Source organism: Cynoglossus semilaevis, chromosome 13 (assembly GCF_000523025.1).
Source record: "Cynoglossus semilaevis isolate Cse_v1.0 chromosome 13, Cse_v1.0, whole genome shotgun sequence".
In the NCBI taxonomy this organism is placed as follows: Eukaryota; Metazoa; Chordata; class Actinopteri; order Pleuronectiformes; family Cynoglossidae; genus Cynoglossus; species Cynoglossus semilaevis.
This window is the reverse complement of record NC_024319.1, coordinates 9,512,167-9,531,041: the sequence shown is the minus strand read 5'-3', so window position 1 is coordinate 9,531,041 and position 18,875 is coordinate 9,512,167. Positions and strand designations below refer to the sequence as shown.

Genomic DNA, 18,875 nt, shown 5'->3' with positions numbered 1-18,875 from the left:
TGTGTGATGACAGATATTTTGATATTTTTGAAAAACAAATTTATTCTCCATCACCACCAGTAGAGACGAATATGGAGTCTTTTAATAGAAGAGTGTGTTCCTGTTGTGGTGCAGCTCCCTGCTGTGCCTGTGGTGCAACACATCTGGTTACCAAATTACCCCCAAAATCTAGTATGCGAGTGTGTGCTGTGAATCTCCCTGCGGTGCTGAATTGGCATCAAATACACACATGCACACACACACACAGACACGCACACATTTATCAGAGCGACTCCCCATTCACTGTGACAGCGGTGACCTTGATCTGTGTTCTGCTTCGTACCTGTTGGGTATTATAATCATATCACGCTGTGCTTTTGTACTGGGAGTGTGCACTTGTGTGTGTGTGTGTGTGTGTGTGTGTGTCTGGGTAGATCAATAGTAGGTGCTGCATCTACTACAACACGTGACTCACTTCCTTTCTTCTCCTTCTTTGTCACGCTATCTTTGTACTTATTCGTCCACCATTTGACCAAGTCTTCATTTGTATTTGTACATGGTGTGTGTGCGTGTGTGTGTGTGTGTGTGTAATACTCATGCTGTTTTTTGGTTTAGTTTTAATAGTTATACTTGTGGGTACATTTAATGCTCTTGTTAAAAATGACTACTGTCTAGTCCAGGTATGGGCAAACTACGGCCCAGGGGCCGGATGCGGCCCGCTTGGATTTTTAATCTGGCCCACCAAACGTATCCAAATGATGTTATTAATTTATATTATCATTATACTTCTGCCTTTTCCCTGCTATGCCCCCATTTCCCCAGAAGGTTGTGTAGAAAAGGCTAAATGCTCGTCTATCTGCTCCTGACCCGGCCCCCCTGTCAAATTTTAGGACCCATTTTGATCAAATCGAATGTAACACCTGGCAAATATGTTATGATAAAACTAGTCAAAGCTGTTGGAGACGCCCCCGAACATGTTCTGTTTATTAAAATCAAAGACCTTTTAAAAATTATAACATCACTGTCAACTCACGTCATATAAATGTGTTATTCTGTTTGACCCTATATTTGTTTATTAGTTCTTTATATTGATGAATGAGAGGTCAGTACAGTCTTCATCAATGTTTATAAACGATGATAAATGATCCATGGTAAACGTGTAGTACCATAACTATCCAAAACCAAATCAATATTTTTTACATATATTCCAGTATGTAGTATATTAGTTTGTGATCATACAAGTCTAATCCAATCTAATGATGACCTGACTGCAAGAACACAGAGTGGTTATTATAAAACACCAGAAGAATCCACACCGTGACCCATTTACAGGGCGTTATTCACACCCGGGTCAGTGTGTCTCAGATCACCTCCTTGGTTAATTGACGGCTCATTAACTCTTCACAGGATGAAATGACCGGTGTGAGTGAGAGCGTTCCCCTCTGCCTCGTACTCCGACGATTTATTATCAGCTGGATTTGACCTGCAACCTTCTTGGAGGAAGTCAAATCTCAAACCCACTGAGCTTCAGCCGCCCCTTGAACCAGATTTTCTCAATTGATGGTTAAAGACCAGAAAGTGGGTCAGAGGGATAATTTGGTCTGACCAGGGGACCAGAGAACACCATTAACACCAGTCCAGTCCCACAGAAGCACTCTCTTATTTGACCAGGTTTTTATTTGAGCAGCTGCATCCTTTAAAGTGAATCTAATCTAATCAGTAATATACACATGTAATCTGGATTTTAGATTTTAATGCTTCAAACGAAAAAGTCAAAAGACTAAAGAAGGTTTGAGGTATTATTTTATCCTTGGATCATTTGAAAAACTGCAGCATTAATCCAGCGTCCCCGTCTGTAGGTGTTTTTCTGGAGGCGTTCACTTCTGTTGTTTGTCTGTAAATTAGAAAGGAGAATTGGATTTTCTTAGATGGGTTTTAAAGTTTAGAGGATGTGTCCATTAACGGAAGGAAGTAGCAGGAATCTTCCTCCGCTCTCTGTGAAATAACCACCTCAGCCGCCCTCATTTGTCCTAATGATACTCTACAAATGACTTAACCACATATTGCAGAGCCTGAGCACAAGCTGCTGTGGACCAAACACAGACGGTCTGTCCCCGGGCCCTGAAGTGACGCAGATTTTCTGTCTGCTCTTGGAGTGTCTTTGACTCCGTCTGACTCTGAGCAAACAGGAAATATTTCAAAAAGATATTTTACGGCAGCGTACAAGTCCGCGATTCGAAACACGGGTCGGAGACTTTTCAGTGAGGAGCAATTTTTAAGAGCTTCTAAATCAATGAGTGACGTGTGTGTGCACCGGATTCAGCTGCTGGAGAGAATTCCTTCTGTTCTAGAATATCAGTTTTTGAGATCAAGTGTGTTCTCTGTGCTGTGTCTGCTGCAGAGAAGATGACTTTCGTGTGCTGTGTTAATTTATAAAACCACTCCGGGACAGCACAGGAAAGTGTTTAAATATAAGTTCTGGGTAAAATATCCTTCAAGACCAGAGGACGTCTGTGTGTGAGGCCTGTGTGTGCTGTAGGTGTGTCTGTGACTATATTTGTCCCACATGTGGGTCACTCTCTTGCTGTAGATAAGGAGTTGCCAGTTGTTCTGCACAACCATAGAGAAGTGTTAGAAAATGCCAATGAGGCAAGACTTGAAATCCTCCCCTGCATTAGTGTATTTGAATTTGTTAATATTTTTTATTGTTGATTTTTAATTTGAGTCAAGGCTCTTTTTGACAGTTTAGGAAAACTGTGAAGAAAACCTGTTCAACTGAATCAATACCAATTTACTGGTTGACTTAACATGAAATGTCAAAACAATTAGACACACAAGCACACGTGCACACACACACACACACACACACACAGATATAAATATTCACTGACTTTGATCAGTTCTCGCCTTTTTATGTTTTATTTATGCCTACAGTTTACTGCATGATTCTAAATTTCAAAAAAAGGTTTTGTATTGGATCATCCAAATGTAATGATTTTGATCATACTTCTTAGGTTTTAAGTTATTTGGTAAAAAAATATGTCAACTGTTTTAATAGGCCTTAAGTTCTCGTATAAATTCTCTCAAACTAAGGGAAATCTCTCAGCACTCTATTGGTCCATCCCCCGGCTCTGTCTTCAGTATATTTTTACTAATAGGGTGTGAGTGAAAAGTCTTCTTCCTTTGTCACAGACGCACACACACACACACACACACACACACAGACACAGGCTAAACCCACAGGACGTAGGAAAGTTGAACCAGGGGCCAATGAGATTCTGTTGACATTCACTACTATAGCGATTGTGAGAGATGATCCATCACGGCCTCAGAGGGCAACAAATACACACCTGCAGAGCAGAGATTCTGTATTTATGGCCAACTCTAATTCCTGCCATTATCATTTATTTCAACCCTGGCCGTCTCTAACTCGAGTGTCTGCTTGTGTGTGTCCATCTCTCCTTATTTATCACCTTGTTAATTCCCAGCTTTGGCACTAATTTCTCCATCTCGCTCTGTCCTTAGATGTCTATGAGGTTCCCCTCGTCCGGCCTTATTTATGGTCTTATTAGTCTCCAGAATTAGCACTTATTGCCCCCTCTGCCTTTGTGCATTTTGGCCCACATTGCAAATCTGTCAGTGTGATGCTCGGTTGCTGACCAAGATGTCAAAGGTTTATGGCTGGAGAGATGCTTCACCAGGCTGCCAAGTAGCTGGCAAGACACAGTGAGGAGGCCAAAACCAATATTACAAATGAAAGGAGACAAATAAGAGTGAACACATGCAGCCTGGAGTTATCAGTTCCCATGAATAACTGTTATAAAATTGCATCAGTTCTTCTTCACTTGTGAGCAAAAAAGGAGCCGTTCCGCAGCTCCCAGAAATTTTAAATTCATGTTGTAAACGTGACTCGGAGATGATGTGAAAATGCCCAGGGTGAAAATGAGCCGCTCTGTAGCATGAAGGGCAAAGAAAGGAGAGCTTCAAAGAGAAGAAAGAAAAAGAAAGATATATTAAACATTAACCAAAATGAGAAGTGAGGTGGCGGAGACTGAAGTCCCCCGAACGCTTTTCCAACAAGGAGTGATTTGTCTCCATTTGTCGCGTCTCGCTAAACGCCGTCTCCGTCATCGGGAGTTGTGTTTTACATTTTTCTGTTGTGAACATTCGTCAAATGGCATATTATGAATATCATTCCCACATTCACACACTCAATGTGCACTCAGAGACCCGGGAGCAGATCAGCCATTGTTCACTTGGACATTTTGTGTGAATGTGTGTTTGTGTGTCTCTGCGTGTGTGAATAGCTGTGTGTGTGTGGTCTTCCTCCTTGTCCTCGATTTAGGGTGAAGGTTCAAGGCTGAGTAAAGCCACTTCTATTATAGTGGTTAACAAGTGAACATGCCTGAGTGTGTTAATGGTGTTTCAGTCGTTAGGACCAAGGACTCCTTAAATACAGAGGTCATTTGAAACAATTACTGTCCATTTGTTGCATGGTTTTCTCCCACTATGGTTTCTGTGCCCTCCTGTTCCACGGTCATAAATACCATTTTTACCACAGAGTGTTGTATATACTGTAAACAAAGGTCAAGACGAGCTGTACGGCAGAAACATCTGAACTTCTCTGAGGTCAAACCTGTTGTATTACTGTGACCTCAGCTCCCACTGCAGTGCTGAAAGTAGATGAAGTTAGGTCACATGCAAATGCTCTAAACTTGAAAAAAGTCCAGACCTGTGAAAAACAGGAAGTGATGCAATGAGTGTAATAGCTGTTCAACGTGAGTGGAATAATAACTGGACTTTTGTAATTTATTATTTCTCCCTGGTTGTCATAAATAAAACACAGAACGTCTGGAGCCACATAAAACTTTAGTAGCACCAGTGCAGGATTCTCAGTGTTCCTGTCACTGTCACCATCTCCATGTCCTCGTCATGTCCATCCACAAATCTCCTCTGAAGTCTTTCTCTTCCTCAACTCTGTCTTCAGTGTCTTTTGTCCGACATATTTGGCTTCAAAAATCTATGGGAGAGATTCAGACTTTCTTGGTCTTTCTTTGATTCCTGCGAGTGTCTTCTGATTCAGTGTTGAGTTGAGTCAGCTTTCAAGTACAGGACAACGTTGTGACTGAGGCTGTAAAAGCTGCTTTGTCACATGACAGCGAAGGCATCACTGCCGTTATGCTCCCAGGCAGATTTGGCGAGTCGACGGCAGAAGAACTGCACTGCGAGCACAGACTCTGTCCACGTGGCTGGATGTCAAACTGCAGCCACAGTCACAGTGATGACATCGAGGAGGTGAGGTGCAGTTTGAACCAATACATAGTATTACAGAGTAAAATTATACTTCATATTGGTGGACTGTATGAGGTGGATCCCACTCTGTTCCCTGGTCATGTGACATATTAGATTGGCATCATAAAGCTCAGCGATGTTTTACTTGATGGGTAAAAAAAAAAATCTTACCATTTTTTAATATTCCAAATTGTACTTCAAATAAGTACTGCACTACCCATGACTTTATACACTGCAATTACTGTACCAAGTACTGCACTACCCATGACTTTATACAACCACTTTATTAATCTTATCGCCATAAGGTGGTGGTTGTTTATGACCTTTGAATGCTGTTTGTCTTGTTTTTCTCACCGTTCCCCTCCCTCACCCACTCACCCATTACCCCCGTGTCCTATGAATCCCAGGGGTTTAAAATGTTGAGGTGAAGCTCTTCGGAACTTTAACTGTATTTTAAAAAGACACCAGATGCTCATGTAGGTTAGTGAAATGAACCACATCCCTTTATTTTAGGGCAGGACTCATTTGTGGCCCAGGGGGCTGTTGTTTTTTAAAACCTGCCAGTTTATCACTGATGGATTGCAGGCAAATCAAAGCTCTGTTGATGCATATATTTCCATGAATTTTCCAGTGGCAGAAACTGGTTCAGTTGCTGTAAATCCTCCCTAATTGTATTTCCTGGCAATAAATGTGGATTTAGAGTCTTGGTGATGGAAATGTACATCTGTCAAACTGATGCTAGTTTGTCTTAGTCAAGGAGTGGAGCGATAGCGTTAGAAGGCGAGCAGGTTAGCATACAATAGTCTGTGGCGGTAATAATTAACCCAGTGCCGTAACATACAATGACACGAGGCGTCTGGCTCCCAGAAGGTACAGCCATCTCACAGAGGTCAAATGTAGCCGTGTTTGATTAGATAATAGTGTGTGTGTGTGTGTGTGTGTAACAGTCAAAGACGAAAAGGAATACACACAGAGTTGTAAAGAATAAGGCAAGGCAAAGCAAACAGAGACAAGTACAGCAGAGATTGGAAAGACAAACAGAAAAGGTAACGAGGCCGTGTGTTGAGTTCAGCTCTTCGTCCTCCGTTCTGTCAAAATCACTGTGTTTTCAACGTAGTGGACCAGAACATGACAGCAGATTAAAGTTCAGGAGGACGAGCTGGAAGAGGTTTCTGGTAGAACGACAGAAACACTTTGAAAACAGCTGCTGAGATGTGTACACTTTGAAATTCTCCCTCCCTCTCCGTCACTATCTCTCTCCCTCACGTACCGAGGGTCCCACAGGACTGAGGCATGAATATGAATGTCTGTGCATCGCTGAGTTTGTCGGACGTTTCTCTTCGAGCCACTGTGTAAATGACAGGTGTATCAATCTGCAGCCTGTCGCCTGATGGAAGGAACAAGTCAATAAAACTAAGAAAATCTTGTTTTTGAGCTCTCACACACCACCCATATGTTTTTGGGTATGAGTTTTGAGCCTCGGGTATGAAATGGTGATACTGTTGCTGGGACACTGACCATATATGGTCTTCCTGTGGTGCAATAATCTTCTCACAGTACAGAACTCTTCCACTGGTTTATTGAAAAATATTTGATGTCATTGTTTTTAGGCCATTAAACAGTAAGTAGATTATTGACAAACCATTTCACCTCTCATGGACCATTTACTGGCTGTTGGGGAGTTACATGTTTTTGTTTTTTAACCCTAGTTTCTTTTTAATCTGTTCTGAACAAATGGCTGAGGATTTAAAATGGTCAGAATCAGTCTTTTCTGCCAAGTATATTAATATATTGGTGCATTAAAATAAAAACGATTCAAAAGAATGCTAACATCAGGTTCATTACTGCCCCCCAATGGGTTGAAGTGTGTGCTTCATGGAAAAGATTTGAACAAGGTTCCATTAACTCAGTGGTTCTTAACCTGGGTTTGATTAAACCCCAGGGGTTCAGTGAGTCAGTCTCAGGGGTTCGGCCGAGGACAAGACACACACCCGACTTATATGATTCGTCACGACACGCCCCCCACTTGGCAATCACTGAAGGGTTTGGTGAATGCGCGTATGAAACTGCTGGGGTTCAGTACCTTCAACAAGGTTAGAAACCACTGAATTAAATATATTATTAAATATTGTCAGAACCGTAACATTACTGCAGTATCACACTTAAATGACAAAAACATATTTTCTTCAGCACATATGGTTGAACAGGTGGGTGTGGGTCTGAAGAACTGGCCAGCAGTCAGATCTTCACATAATTGTGGCTTCATAGTAGCTGCCTCTTAAATGAGATGAATTTTCTCTCTCTCTTTGCTGCAGCACCTGGCAGACGCTCATACACACGAGCAGATGAGGAGGAATGAAACAGACAGTATTGATTTAAAATGGACATTTTCTCTGCACCACACTGGAAAAGTGCAATATGGAAAGATTAGGCTCGGCATGATAAACAGCCAGTAGGACAACTGGATCCTATTACTCCTCATTCTTAAATGTGATATTGGAAAAAAGTTGTTATAAAAGTGACCGTAAAGGCCAGTGTGATATTATTACAACGCTCTGTATTTTAATTCACTTTACTTTTTTTTCTTCAAAGTCCAAAAACACATCAGCATCAAACATTTCAACTTACGTTAAACCAGTAGATCATTGCTTTTAAATTATCGTTGCGACAGAGCAGTCTTATCTTAAAGGCGGTTTTGTCCTTGATCAGCTGATTCACTCAGGAATCAAACCCTGTGGAGGACGACTGATGTCGAGACGCTGCTTCTCACATCCTTCTAGGCGTCTGTGTATCACTGTTCCTGGTGTTGATTCCAGACGCAGCAACACAGTCGCACTTAACTGCGATCAGGAAGAGTCTGTTTGATCCTGGTTAAACAGAGGTCAGGGGTAAATCAAGACGAGCTGTGTGAGCGGGGGTGCAGGGACTATGTGTTCTATCTGTTCAAAGTCTGGCCCTGGGGCTGTAAGTGGCACGTTGGTCGTAGCGTAGTGGTTGGCACGCCTACCTCAGAAGCAGAACAGGTGGTCCTGGGTTCAATTCCAGATGAACCACATACTTGGCAGCTGCAACAGAGGAGCCTGTGGGATCAATATTGTTATTTTTTAGTTATTTTTTGACAGGTTTCAGGTGTCATTAGATTCCCATCACAGGTTATTTTTTGTAATAATGACTCCTTCCTAAATGACATTTTCTAACATTAAAAAGTAAATGTTCATGTGCAAAAGGCTTGAAGCTCAGCCTCAGTCTTTAGTTTAGCCATCTGTGTCTTTTCTTTTTTCATGTCTTGGCTGGTTTGGCTGACTCTGTTGAGTCTTGACACCTCTTTTTTTCGTATTTGCATGTTTACAAATATTAGAGTGAGTTGGAAATACTGTCACGTTCATGTACTTTCTTAAATGTCACCCTGTGCTCTACTACAGTATGTTTTCTGCAGCGCTTGTCCTTCATTTCTCTGTGTTGCTCTCACTCTTCGTCACCGTCTTTGTCACAGCCTTTCTGCCTTTGTTCCACTCTGAGTTGCAGTCCACACTGGCTTTTATTGTAGTAGTCAAATTTATAATACTCGTTTTTTTTTTCCCCTCTCCCACACAAGTTAATTCAATAGTGCGGGAGTCACATGCCTGTTTCCCACAGCTCTGCAGACTTTATTGTGGGCTTAACTGTTGTAAAATGCTGTCACCGTGTCCCTCATGGACACCAGGTTTACGACCTGTCCAATCACGTGCTCACATGTAAGGGTTCAGCCGCTGCAGAGACTTATTAGAAAAAGTCAGGAGCCTGTATGCAAATAAGACTGAAGCTCACAGTTGATGGTTGATCTGAATTGAGGACATAAAAATGCTGCGTTTTCATTATAACCTGCTACCAGTGCAGGTGGAGAGAGGACTTGAACTGGTGTAGACGAGCAGCTACCTGAAGGAGAAGGTTTGAATGACAGGAAGTGAAATAAAGCAGGATGCCTGACTGAAGTCACAGCGAAATATAGCAGCCGAAGAAGAAGTAGCTGTGTAAACAATGCAAACTCCGCCGCGGCTGCAGTTGACAAACACAGACAAAATGTTGTGTTGGTCGGGGAACATCACACGCTCATTGTTGATGCTCCGTATTTGGTTGCACACACACACCTGACTGAATGTCACTCTGTGAGCTTTAATCCCTCACATCCTGCCCTGTATCCACCATCCGTAATCACAGCTCATGAATTCTCAATACAAACGATACCTGCTCCAATCAGCCTCTGTGGTTTCACCCGCTCTCTGAGCCACTGAGCTGAATAAGCTCTGCAGTCTCAGCAGGGAGAAAGGCACTTCACACTTCACTGCCTCTACAAGTGTATGTGGTAATCACAGCTGCAGGAACCACGGTCAGGACGCTAGCATTTAGTGCTTAGTCATACTCCACATGTACTTATGGGTCACTCAGTGGGGCAGGTGTGTTTGATTTGTGCACCACATCAATCAGAGGAGGTGAATCCAGTACAGGTTTGCCTCTTTAGCAGATCTTCTTGGATAAAATTGTGATATTAAAAATTCTCAGTGCAAAAAGAAAAAAAAATCTCTGCAGAAACTATCAGTCAACTTTACTGGGAAAAATATCTCTATTCAGTGTTTTTCTGTAGCAACAGTCTGTTGTCCTTGAGCACAAACATCTCCTATAATGAGAATGTATCTTCAGAATGGTTCCTATAGAACAGATCTTTCTGCAGCGGCTGCTTCTGTGTGTGGTTCAAGGAATTAGAGTTTCTTTTAAAAGAAAAAAATAATAATTTAAACAGTTCACTTTATATATTTATATATGTGTGTATAGTGCAGGCTGTGTGGATGTGCATATCCTCAGTAGAAAAGTCAAGCCATATCTTTTCTCATAAAGGAGCACTTTCTTTGAAAGTATGTTCCATCATTCAGAGTAGTCACAAATAAAACAAATACATTTTCCTGCTGTCACGATCAATCGTGATTAATTAATAATAAACAAAGCAGCTTACACTTGGAGTAGCTTTTTTTTTAGTGTAGCAATAAAACTCTTCAAAGCTGTTCTGGGAGCTTAAGAGACATGTCCTAAAATGTTATTAAGAAGTTATTAAGAACTATTACCTTTTATTTTTTTAATGATAATCCGTCATAGAACTTTTTTCTCAGGACGGTTCCTAACATCTCTGTAGCTTTAATTCCGACCCTCACTTCAGCCGACAGCCGCGTCATTCAGAATCACATCTGTATAACTCAAAAATTGCAACTCATGCAGTCTCACTTTAATTAGACTCCTTGGTACTTTATTACTCAACACAAACCTCCCATTAAAATTAGCGTTGCTTGAAATTAACTACCACCTCTTTAACTACAGCCGCTCTAGTAAGAGAAGCAGTGAAGTTTATAAGGTGATTGGTTTTGTCGAGACCTCCAGTTCTCTCCGCCCTGTCTTACGGCTGACACCAGGAACCGCCCGACCATGGGCTGAAAGAATTTAGAGCCACACTGACCTTTGACCCCAGCACTGTGTTTACTGATGGATTATATACACCCAGCATTAGTGAAGCCTCTTCCTTAAACTGTGGTGAAATGAATGGCAGTGAATGATTCATTCTGAAATGACCCCTCACACCTGAGTTTACTCTGGTCTGCAGAGATAATGAGAAGGAGAGGGGTGGGGGAGGGGGACAGGGGTGTGAGGTGGGGGCACCCTGATTGGTGGTTCTGATGTTAAACACCAGTGTTATTCCCAGTTCAAAAATGTTCCCACCAACACACCAACACCAGACTGGGGGACGACAGGTCAGCTGTAATCAGCAGTAATTAGTGTCCCTCTAATTCTCCTCAGTTTATCCTGATCCCAGTCTCTCACTGTCTGTCTCTCACTCTTTTATCTTTTACTGTTTCATTCCCACTCGTTTGTTAAACCAGTGTCACGAGCAATTAGGTCAGAAACGCAGTACAATAAACCACAGACCTATTTGATCTCATTCTTCAGTCAGCCTCAGTTGTTACATTTCTTTATTTAACCACAGTTTTTCTAAAGGTCAAACTTGTTTATTTTGGAGCAGAAATGCTGATCTTTTCTCTTTTCAGCCGTCTGCCTTCTCTCCTCTCCTCTCCTCTCCTCTTTTCTCTTCTCCCGTCCTCTCTTATCCTCCCCTGTCCTCACCTCTCCCAGTCTCCTCACTTCTGGTTGTTAACAAGTATTTTTCACCCCTTGGCCAAAATATACACATCACCACCGGGCTTGTGGTAGTCAAGGAATTTCCTTTGCAGTGATTTAGAGCACTCTTCAGTGGTGTGTACTGTTGTGCACTGTTGCAAAACTTCTCCTCCGTGCACTGCTTCCTCTCAGTGAAGAACTGGGCTGCAGCACTTTTAAGCTGTTCTGTTCACTTTCACAGTTACATTTGATTTTACAGTGAGTGAACTGTGAGGCTGGAACAACTGCTGTGGGTGAGGTTTACAATTTATGTTCCACGATGATGAGTTACTGGTACAGTGATATCACTGGGTTTTGTAAGTGTACATGAGTAGGAATAAATGTAGACTATAAAATAAAAGAGGTCAAATAGTAATCTTTAGGCAAAAACACCAAAGTTCCAAAATGTCAGTAAAAAGTATGGGTAATTTTTCTGCGGGATCTGCGATGCCTTTTATCAGTTTTATAAATATGATTTCAATCTTTCTTTCAGAAAGTCCGTTTCTGTGATATCGTCTCTTGGACAGTGTTGTCCTGGTTGAACCTGATGAAACTTCTATAAAAAGTCTGAAGTCTGAAAAGCTCTCAGGACACCTGGCCTTCAAAGAGACTAAAAGATGTTGTGTTGTCTAAGCCATAAGTGTTTATGACATTAGCTCGGCCACTTCTCATGTTAAACAGCATAATTGGATTTTTACTGCCCCCCAGTGTGCCGTGTGCTGTGGCCGCTAACTTTATATCATAAAAATAGAGTGGGCTCATTCATATGCGGGGCCAAAGAATTCACAGTTTTCCTGCATCTAATGACCTTGTTGTCGTCTCGTCTCGGCTCTGCTCTGCCTGCATCTGTAACAGATGGATGGTTCAAACAGTCAGACGGATGAAATGAGCAGAGAGAACGGCTCTGTCTGGAAAATCATTTCTTGAAAAGACTGTCATCGCACAGTTTGTGTTTGTCTCATGAAACTGGAGCCTGTGAAAGTGCACAGCTGATAAAGTCAATCTGATGTAATCTGTGCTGCATTTGTGAGAAGGCAGCCAACATGTCAGGTCATGATTAACCATTCTCCTAGAGCAGTGTCTGACATGTTTATGTCGATGTCGACTCAAAAAACTAAGCAGAAAAAAAAAAATCTTTTGCCACCAAAAACTTTTTCCCTCCTTGTTTTGCATAACTTTACAATTGATGTTGCTCTGGCAGCAAATCAAGACTAGACCACGTTGGATCAAAATTGGGATTTTTGGGACAAACCCAACGTGCGGCAATTACCCAGCACGAGGCCGAGCTACTAAAATAACATCTGTTGTTAGAGCTGCGTTAGAAACTGAACGTTCATTCTAATGCCAAAATGGAGATGTTGAAAACTGAACTCCTCAGTTTCTACTGACCCAGAAAAATGACTAACGGAGAGCAGGTAAACCGCCTCTGCTGACTGGTTTTACTTCACGTCTTTTTAAAATGTTTTTTATTTACTAAACAAGGTAATATTTGACATTTCCTTAAGTCAGCTGTTTGGTCTGTTTTGTTCCTCCATGCACAAATGACCAGAGTTATCAGCATGTCCTAAATTAGCCAGTGTTATTTTTGAAGACAGGATAACAGAATAAAGGATTAATGATACAGCGTTTAGAGAATGTGTTCATTTTCAGGATATCAGAGTGGGCAGGCCGACGAGATAAGCAGTTCTGGAAATATGATAAATGAGCCTGAGAGAGAACAGGAGAGAAAAACAGAAAGATAATGCCTTAGTGTTTGTTTGGAATATTAGTTTATTTCACTGAACGCAACAAAAAAGAATATCATTTTATATGATTTTTGTTGTTGCTGTTGTTGCTGTTGCTGTTGTTGCTGTTGCTGACGTTAGATGTGTATTGATTTGATGTGTATTGGCCATACCGCCCCACCCAAGGTCCACGACCCAAATGTTGCCATACCGTCCCACCCAAGGTCCACGACCCAAATGTTTTCTCAAAATACACACACAAAAATACAAAGAAAACACCTAAAGGCGGTGCCTCCTGCAGTTTAATGTTAAAACTGAGCTTCAGTGGCAGCAGCCTGGACCGAGTGGTCAGAGGACTGAGCCTGTATCCAGGTTCGCAGGTTTGAATCCTATCCTGGTTTTAGTGTGTTCAGCTAGCATGCAATAAAAAGCACAAGCTAAAATTCCCATTCTACCCCAGTGCTGCTGAGACCCCCCCCCCNCAGTGGACACATTTTGGCCGTGTGTACAGTAAATGTGACCAATAAAGCTTGAAAAAGAAAAAAACAGCAAAAGGGCACTGTGTGTGTGTGTGTGTGTGTGTGTGTGTCCTTACATCCTCACCTGTCATTAAGGCCGATACCAACCCCTGACTTGCAGCCCTGATGTCCTGTTTCCTCTTCTTCTTCCAGCCGATCAGTTTGTCTGCCGCACAGAAGCCATTGCCGACATCTTCATCCTGGTGGACGGATCCTGGAGCATCGGTCGGCTTAACTTTCGTCTGATCCGCAATTTCCTTGAAAACCTGGTTAATGCCTTCGATGTTGGCATTGATAAGACAAGAATAGGTGAGCTCCCATCATCCCCTACCGCTCCCTGCCACTGGGGGCAACCTGGTGCCTGAGGCTGCAGTGTTCAGGACATATTTTATTGTTATGGCAAACAAACAAAAACAGAGCACCCTCTAGTGGGGTCATAGAGTTTGTCATGAGCTGTAGCCAATTGGTCATTAACTTCTGGCTCGCAGGCTGAATCAGGCCCACCAAACCGCCCAGTCGGGCCTCTGACTGGATTCCAGAATAAACATCAAATAATAATGTTAGACAAAAATTTGATTTTTATTTCATTTTATTTGATTGTCCGACCCCCATGGTGTCAGTCCAGAAACATTCTGGCCCTTCGAACTATTATAGTTGGTGACCCCCGCTGTAGACTGAGATGCTGTCTCAGCAGCTTCTCTAATAAATGACTGGGAGATACACATTAGTGACTGACAGATATTTGACACTTTTGTGCTTGTGTTTCTGTAGGACTTGCTCAGTACAGTGGCGATCCGAGAATAGAGTGGCACCTAAATACCTTCTCCACTAAAGAAGCCGTCCTTGATGCTGTCAAAAACCTTCCCTACAAAGGAGGAAACACTCTGACAGGTGCTTTATTTGATTTATTTTGATTTGTATTTTTTTTTTAAAGTAACTATTCCTGCTAAACTATACCTGCTAAACTGTGTAGTTCTTTCTGGTAAAGTAACGTTTCCTATTCCTGCTAAACTGTGTAGTTCTTTCTGGTCTGTCTGCTTCCTTCATTCTCATTCAACTCTCTTCTTTTTCTCTCTCTGTCTAAGGCCTGGCATTAAACTACATCATGGAGAACTGCTTCAAGCCTGAGGCGGGGGCACGAGTAGGTGTACCCAAAATTGGGATTTTAATTACAGACGGAAAATCCCAGGATGATGTTATCCCCCCTTCGGAGATGCTGCGCAACGCTGGCATTGAGCTGTTTGCCATTGGTAAGAACAGAAGAGAAGAAGACCTTCTTTATTTCTTTATTTACAACATCCTGTTCTATATTCTATCTTGTTGTGTTAATGTCCATGTTCATTGTAATTCAAGCAGCCAAACGAGTGTAGTTACTAGGTATAAGTCCAGACAAATGTGTGTCTGCACAGGTGTGAAGAATGCCGACGAGAACGAGTTGCTGTCCATCGCCTCAGAGCCGGAAAACACTCATGTTTACAATGTGGCCGACTTCAACATCATGAGCTCCATAGTGGAGGGTCTGACCAGAACTGTGTGTGAACAAGTGGAGCTGCAGGATAAAGACATCAAAGAGAGTAAGGACGAGAAGGAGGAGAAGACGCTGCAGAGACCGAAGTTATTATCTGGAATAAAAACATTTTTTATGCCTTTGCATGGAGCTGTGCTCTGTTTATGGTGATTTATATTGTACTCTTAAATGACCTTAAGAGCCCATAAAGTAGCTTTGCATTAAAGTAGCTTCAGTCATAAATCATTGTTCGGTCGACCTCAGTATTCTTTAGATTGAAGACAGATAGATAGTCAGAGGCTGTGATGTTGCAAAGTTTCTTCACGTTTTGCTGCCTCGTAAAAAGAAAAGCAAACTGAGGAAGAGAGGATATTTAGCATATTTAACTTCATTTTTCTTTATGAATTTTACCTCAAAAACAAACAGGTGTGAAAACACATACTTGTTCCTGTTGTTGTTTGTCTTTCTGTTCCAGCAATATACAGAAAAAAGTTGTTGTCATATATTGGAATGTTAATTTGTCTGGATTATTCTTGATTCATTGTAATTTATTACAACAACATTCTTTTACAGCCTTATTTTTAAAATGTTCCTTTTCTTTATTTAAAAACACTGACCAGGAAAAAGGGAAAAAACAGTTTGAAGGGATTATCAATCGTATTTAAATTCAGTTTCAATATTTTTTATCAGAGAAAAAAACGTAATATATGACAGTGTCTGTTTTTTGTTGTTGTATTTTTGTAGAACAAATACCGTTGGAAATAGGACCACCGAGTGACCTTGTGACCTCAGAGGTCACAGCGCGGAGCTTCAGAATCTCTTGGAGCCACGCCCCAGGAGATGTAGAGAAATACAGAGTGGTTTATTATCCTGCTCAGGGGGGAGAACCACAGGAGGTAAATAGTGTGTGTGTGTTTCTTATAATGCTCGCTGTTATCTAAGAGCTATTCGTGGTCATGTTTTAAAGCATAAAGCAGGACGTTTCTAAACACACAACAGCTTAAGAGAGGTAGATACAGGAAATCCTCCATCATGTTCACTACACCAGTGGGAGTCTCTGTATCTGGTGTCCTCTGCCAAAGTTAAAAACTCAGCATTTCCTTGAGATGCAGGTGGTATCCTTCATCTCTGCTCCTTTTTCTTATCTCTCCATACAAGTCTCCCCGGAACTTCTGTGCAGATAATGAGGGCTCCCTCGAAAACACACTCTGACCGAGACACCTGCTTAACTTTTCCAGAATATTTGACCTCAGAAACTATTAAGTCGGTTGCTGAGCTGGGCTTTAGAGGGACCAGATGTTCTGGAGTCTCCTGACGACGACCTGTCCAGCTGGCTCTGACCAAATTAATCCATATCACAACTGTCATTCATCTAGAAATGGAAAAAAATATATTTTACTCTAACATTAGTATTTTATGAAAGAAAATTAATAGTTTTTTATAGCTCTTTCTCTCTTTTCTTCTTTTTCTCTATTTCATGCCTTTTTTTTATTTTTTCCCACTCCTCCATTTGTCAATTTCATCGTTTTCCATTTATCGTTCCATTTCCCATTTCCTTTTGTCCCCCGTCCCTCTCTCTCCCTCTCTCTCTCTCCCCCTCACTCTCTCTCTCTCTATTCTCCCATCTATTTCCACACTTCATCTCTCTTCTTCTGTCCTTATCATCCATATTTCACGCCTTGACTCACTTCTTCTCCCTCTCCCCAGGCTGTAGTGGACGGCACTGAAACCTCGGTGGTGCTGCAGCATCTCAGCTCCTCTACTGAGTATCAGCTGTCTGTCTTTGCTGTGTACGTGAACGAAGCGAGTGAAGCTCTCCGAGGATCAGAGATGACCTGTAAGTTCATTCTCACGCACCAGGGGCAGAACCTTGGACCGATGACAGAAATCTAACACCAGTCACTCCAAGGTTGACAGTCGGACTCACTGACACTGATTTAGTCAAAGAAAATCAAAGGATTTATTTATAACCTCTATCAGTATGAGGGAATAATACTTGTGTGTGTGCGTGTGTGTGTGTGTGCAGCGGCTCTACCCAGTGCGACAGGCCTGCGGCTGTTTGATATAACTCACAGCTCTATGAAAGCACGTTGGGACGCCATGGACGGGGTCTCTGGCTACATGCTGCTGTATGCACCGCTCACAGAGGACGGGGACCCGGATGAAACAGAGGTACAGAGACGGAGGAGAGAAAAACAAAAACAAATATTTGTTGTGACTTGGTACTGCAGTTGTGTTTGTCTCACTGAGTCAGTAGCTACGAGATTTACAGTTTTGTCCAAAAAAGTTCCTTCTGTTCTGATCCCTTTATTTCCCAGTGGTCAAAAATCTTATCTCAGAAAAACAAACAAAAAAAAAACGGATGGTTGTGTGTTCAGCGACCACTTGTTGGGTCACATGTTTCTATGCAAATGAGTGTGAAAACACCAGCTCCTGTAGACAGTGCTAAGCTGCCCCAACATGTTCTTTTATTTTAGAGTTTTCATTGCTGTTACTGTTTACGACCTGTGGCTGCTGAGCCATATTTTTAACCAGTTTTATTTTATATTTCAGTTTTGCTTGCTAACAGCCAAACAACCACATTCATTCGGCTGTCCTTTCAACCCATCATCAGTCATGTAGATTGTGGTTTTTCCTGTTCATTTTCATTAATAATAATTTTTTTTTTTTTTTGCTTATTTACAACTGATTATTACTCTAATACTACATTACTGCAGTTTTTCCTAAACTTACTTCATACACTCTGGTACTGCCATCATTTAAATGGCTAAAATGTTTTTGCCCCAGTCTGTGAATTTTAATCGTGTGTGGATGGTTGAAGAACCCGGGGCTGAATAACAAATCTTTGGAGTAAAAGTTATATTTTTAAGACCTCCAGGTGACAATGTTGTTGATACATTAACAGAGACCCTAAATTAAAAGGGCCATCAAATTACAAACTTAATGAATAACTTATAATATGTATAACTATAAATTAAATAAACAGTTAGCACCATAACACTGGCACAAAGGTTCGTGTTGACAAAAAAACCCACAGAGTAAAGAAACTAAAGGTGTAAATACTGTTTATTTTTTTCTCCTGTGTTTTCGTCATCCATCAGCTTGTTACTGTTTCATGACACCTCCGCTGTGACACCAGATATAACTGCTGCTTCTGACTCACAGGTGGACCGGTGAAGATCTCCACAGATGGGTGTTGATAAATGCTCTCCTTCGTGTGTCTTTGTCCACAGATCAAGGTGTCAGACTCTGTGACCGAGCTGGAGCTGGACGGGTTGAACCCTCACACCGAATACACAGTCACGGTTTACGCCATGTTTGGAGAGGAGGCCAGCGACCCCATCACAAACCAGGACACCACACGTGAGAAGTCAACCATCAACACAGACAAACTCACGCTGAAACCTGTGAACACATGTTTTCTTTCCTCCCTCCCTCCCTCCCTCTCTCTCTTCAGTACCACTGAGTCCTCCCACTAACCTGCAGTTCTCTGACATCACCCATAACTCCGCCCACATCAGCTGGGATCCTGCCCCCAAAGGTGTCACAGGTTACCGCATTATGTGGGTGAAGGCGGGGGAGCTTCTGAATGAGGAGGTGTGTGTGACTCTATATGAGAACAGAGTTGTTTGCGTAGCCACAAAGTTAGAGTGGAAGGACGGAGGAGATTAATTGTAG

General features: G+C 41.9%; 1 protein-coding gene across 3 annotated transcripts in view; it reads left to right on the top strand.

Annotated features, from left to right (window-relative positions):
- col14a1a (collagen, type XIV, alpha 1a) overlaps positions 1 to 18,875 on the top strand; it is a 120,429-nt gene that overhangs the window by 29,376 nt on the left and 72,178 nt on the right. For all 3 annotated transcript variants that reach the window (XM_025061661.1, XM_008323480.3, XM_025061660.1), the window contains exons 6-14: positions 13,844 to 13,999; positions 14,462 to 14,581; positions 14,776 to 14,940; positions 15,100 to 15,264; positions 15,942 to 16,093; positions 16,905 to 17,034; positions 17,224 to 17,369; positions 18,431 to 18,560; positions 18,655 to 18,794. In XM_025061661.1, the coding sequence (XP_024917429.1) occupies positions 13,844 to 13,999; positions 14,462 to 14,581; positions 14,776 to 14,940; positions 15,100 to 15,264; positions 15,942 to 16,093; positions 16,905 to 17,034; positions 17,224 to 17,369; positions 18,431 to 18,560; positions 18,655 to 18,794 (1,304 nt within the window). The remainder of the gene's footprint in view (positions 1 to 13,843; positions 14,000 to 14,461; positions 14,582 to 14,775; positions 14,941 to 15,099; positions 15,265 to 15,941; positions 16,094 to 16,904; positions 17,035 to 17,223; positions 17,370 to 18,430; positions 18,561 to 18,654; positions 18,795 to 18,875) is intronic.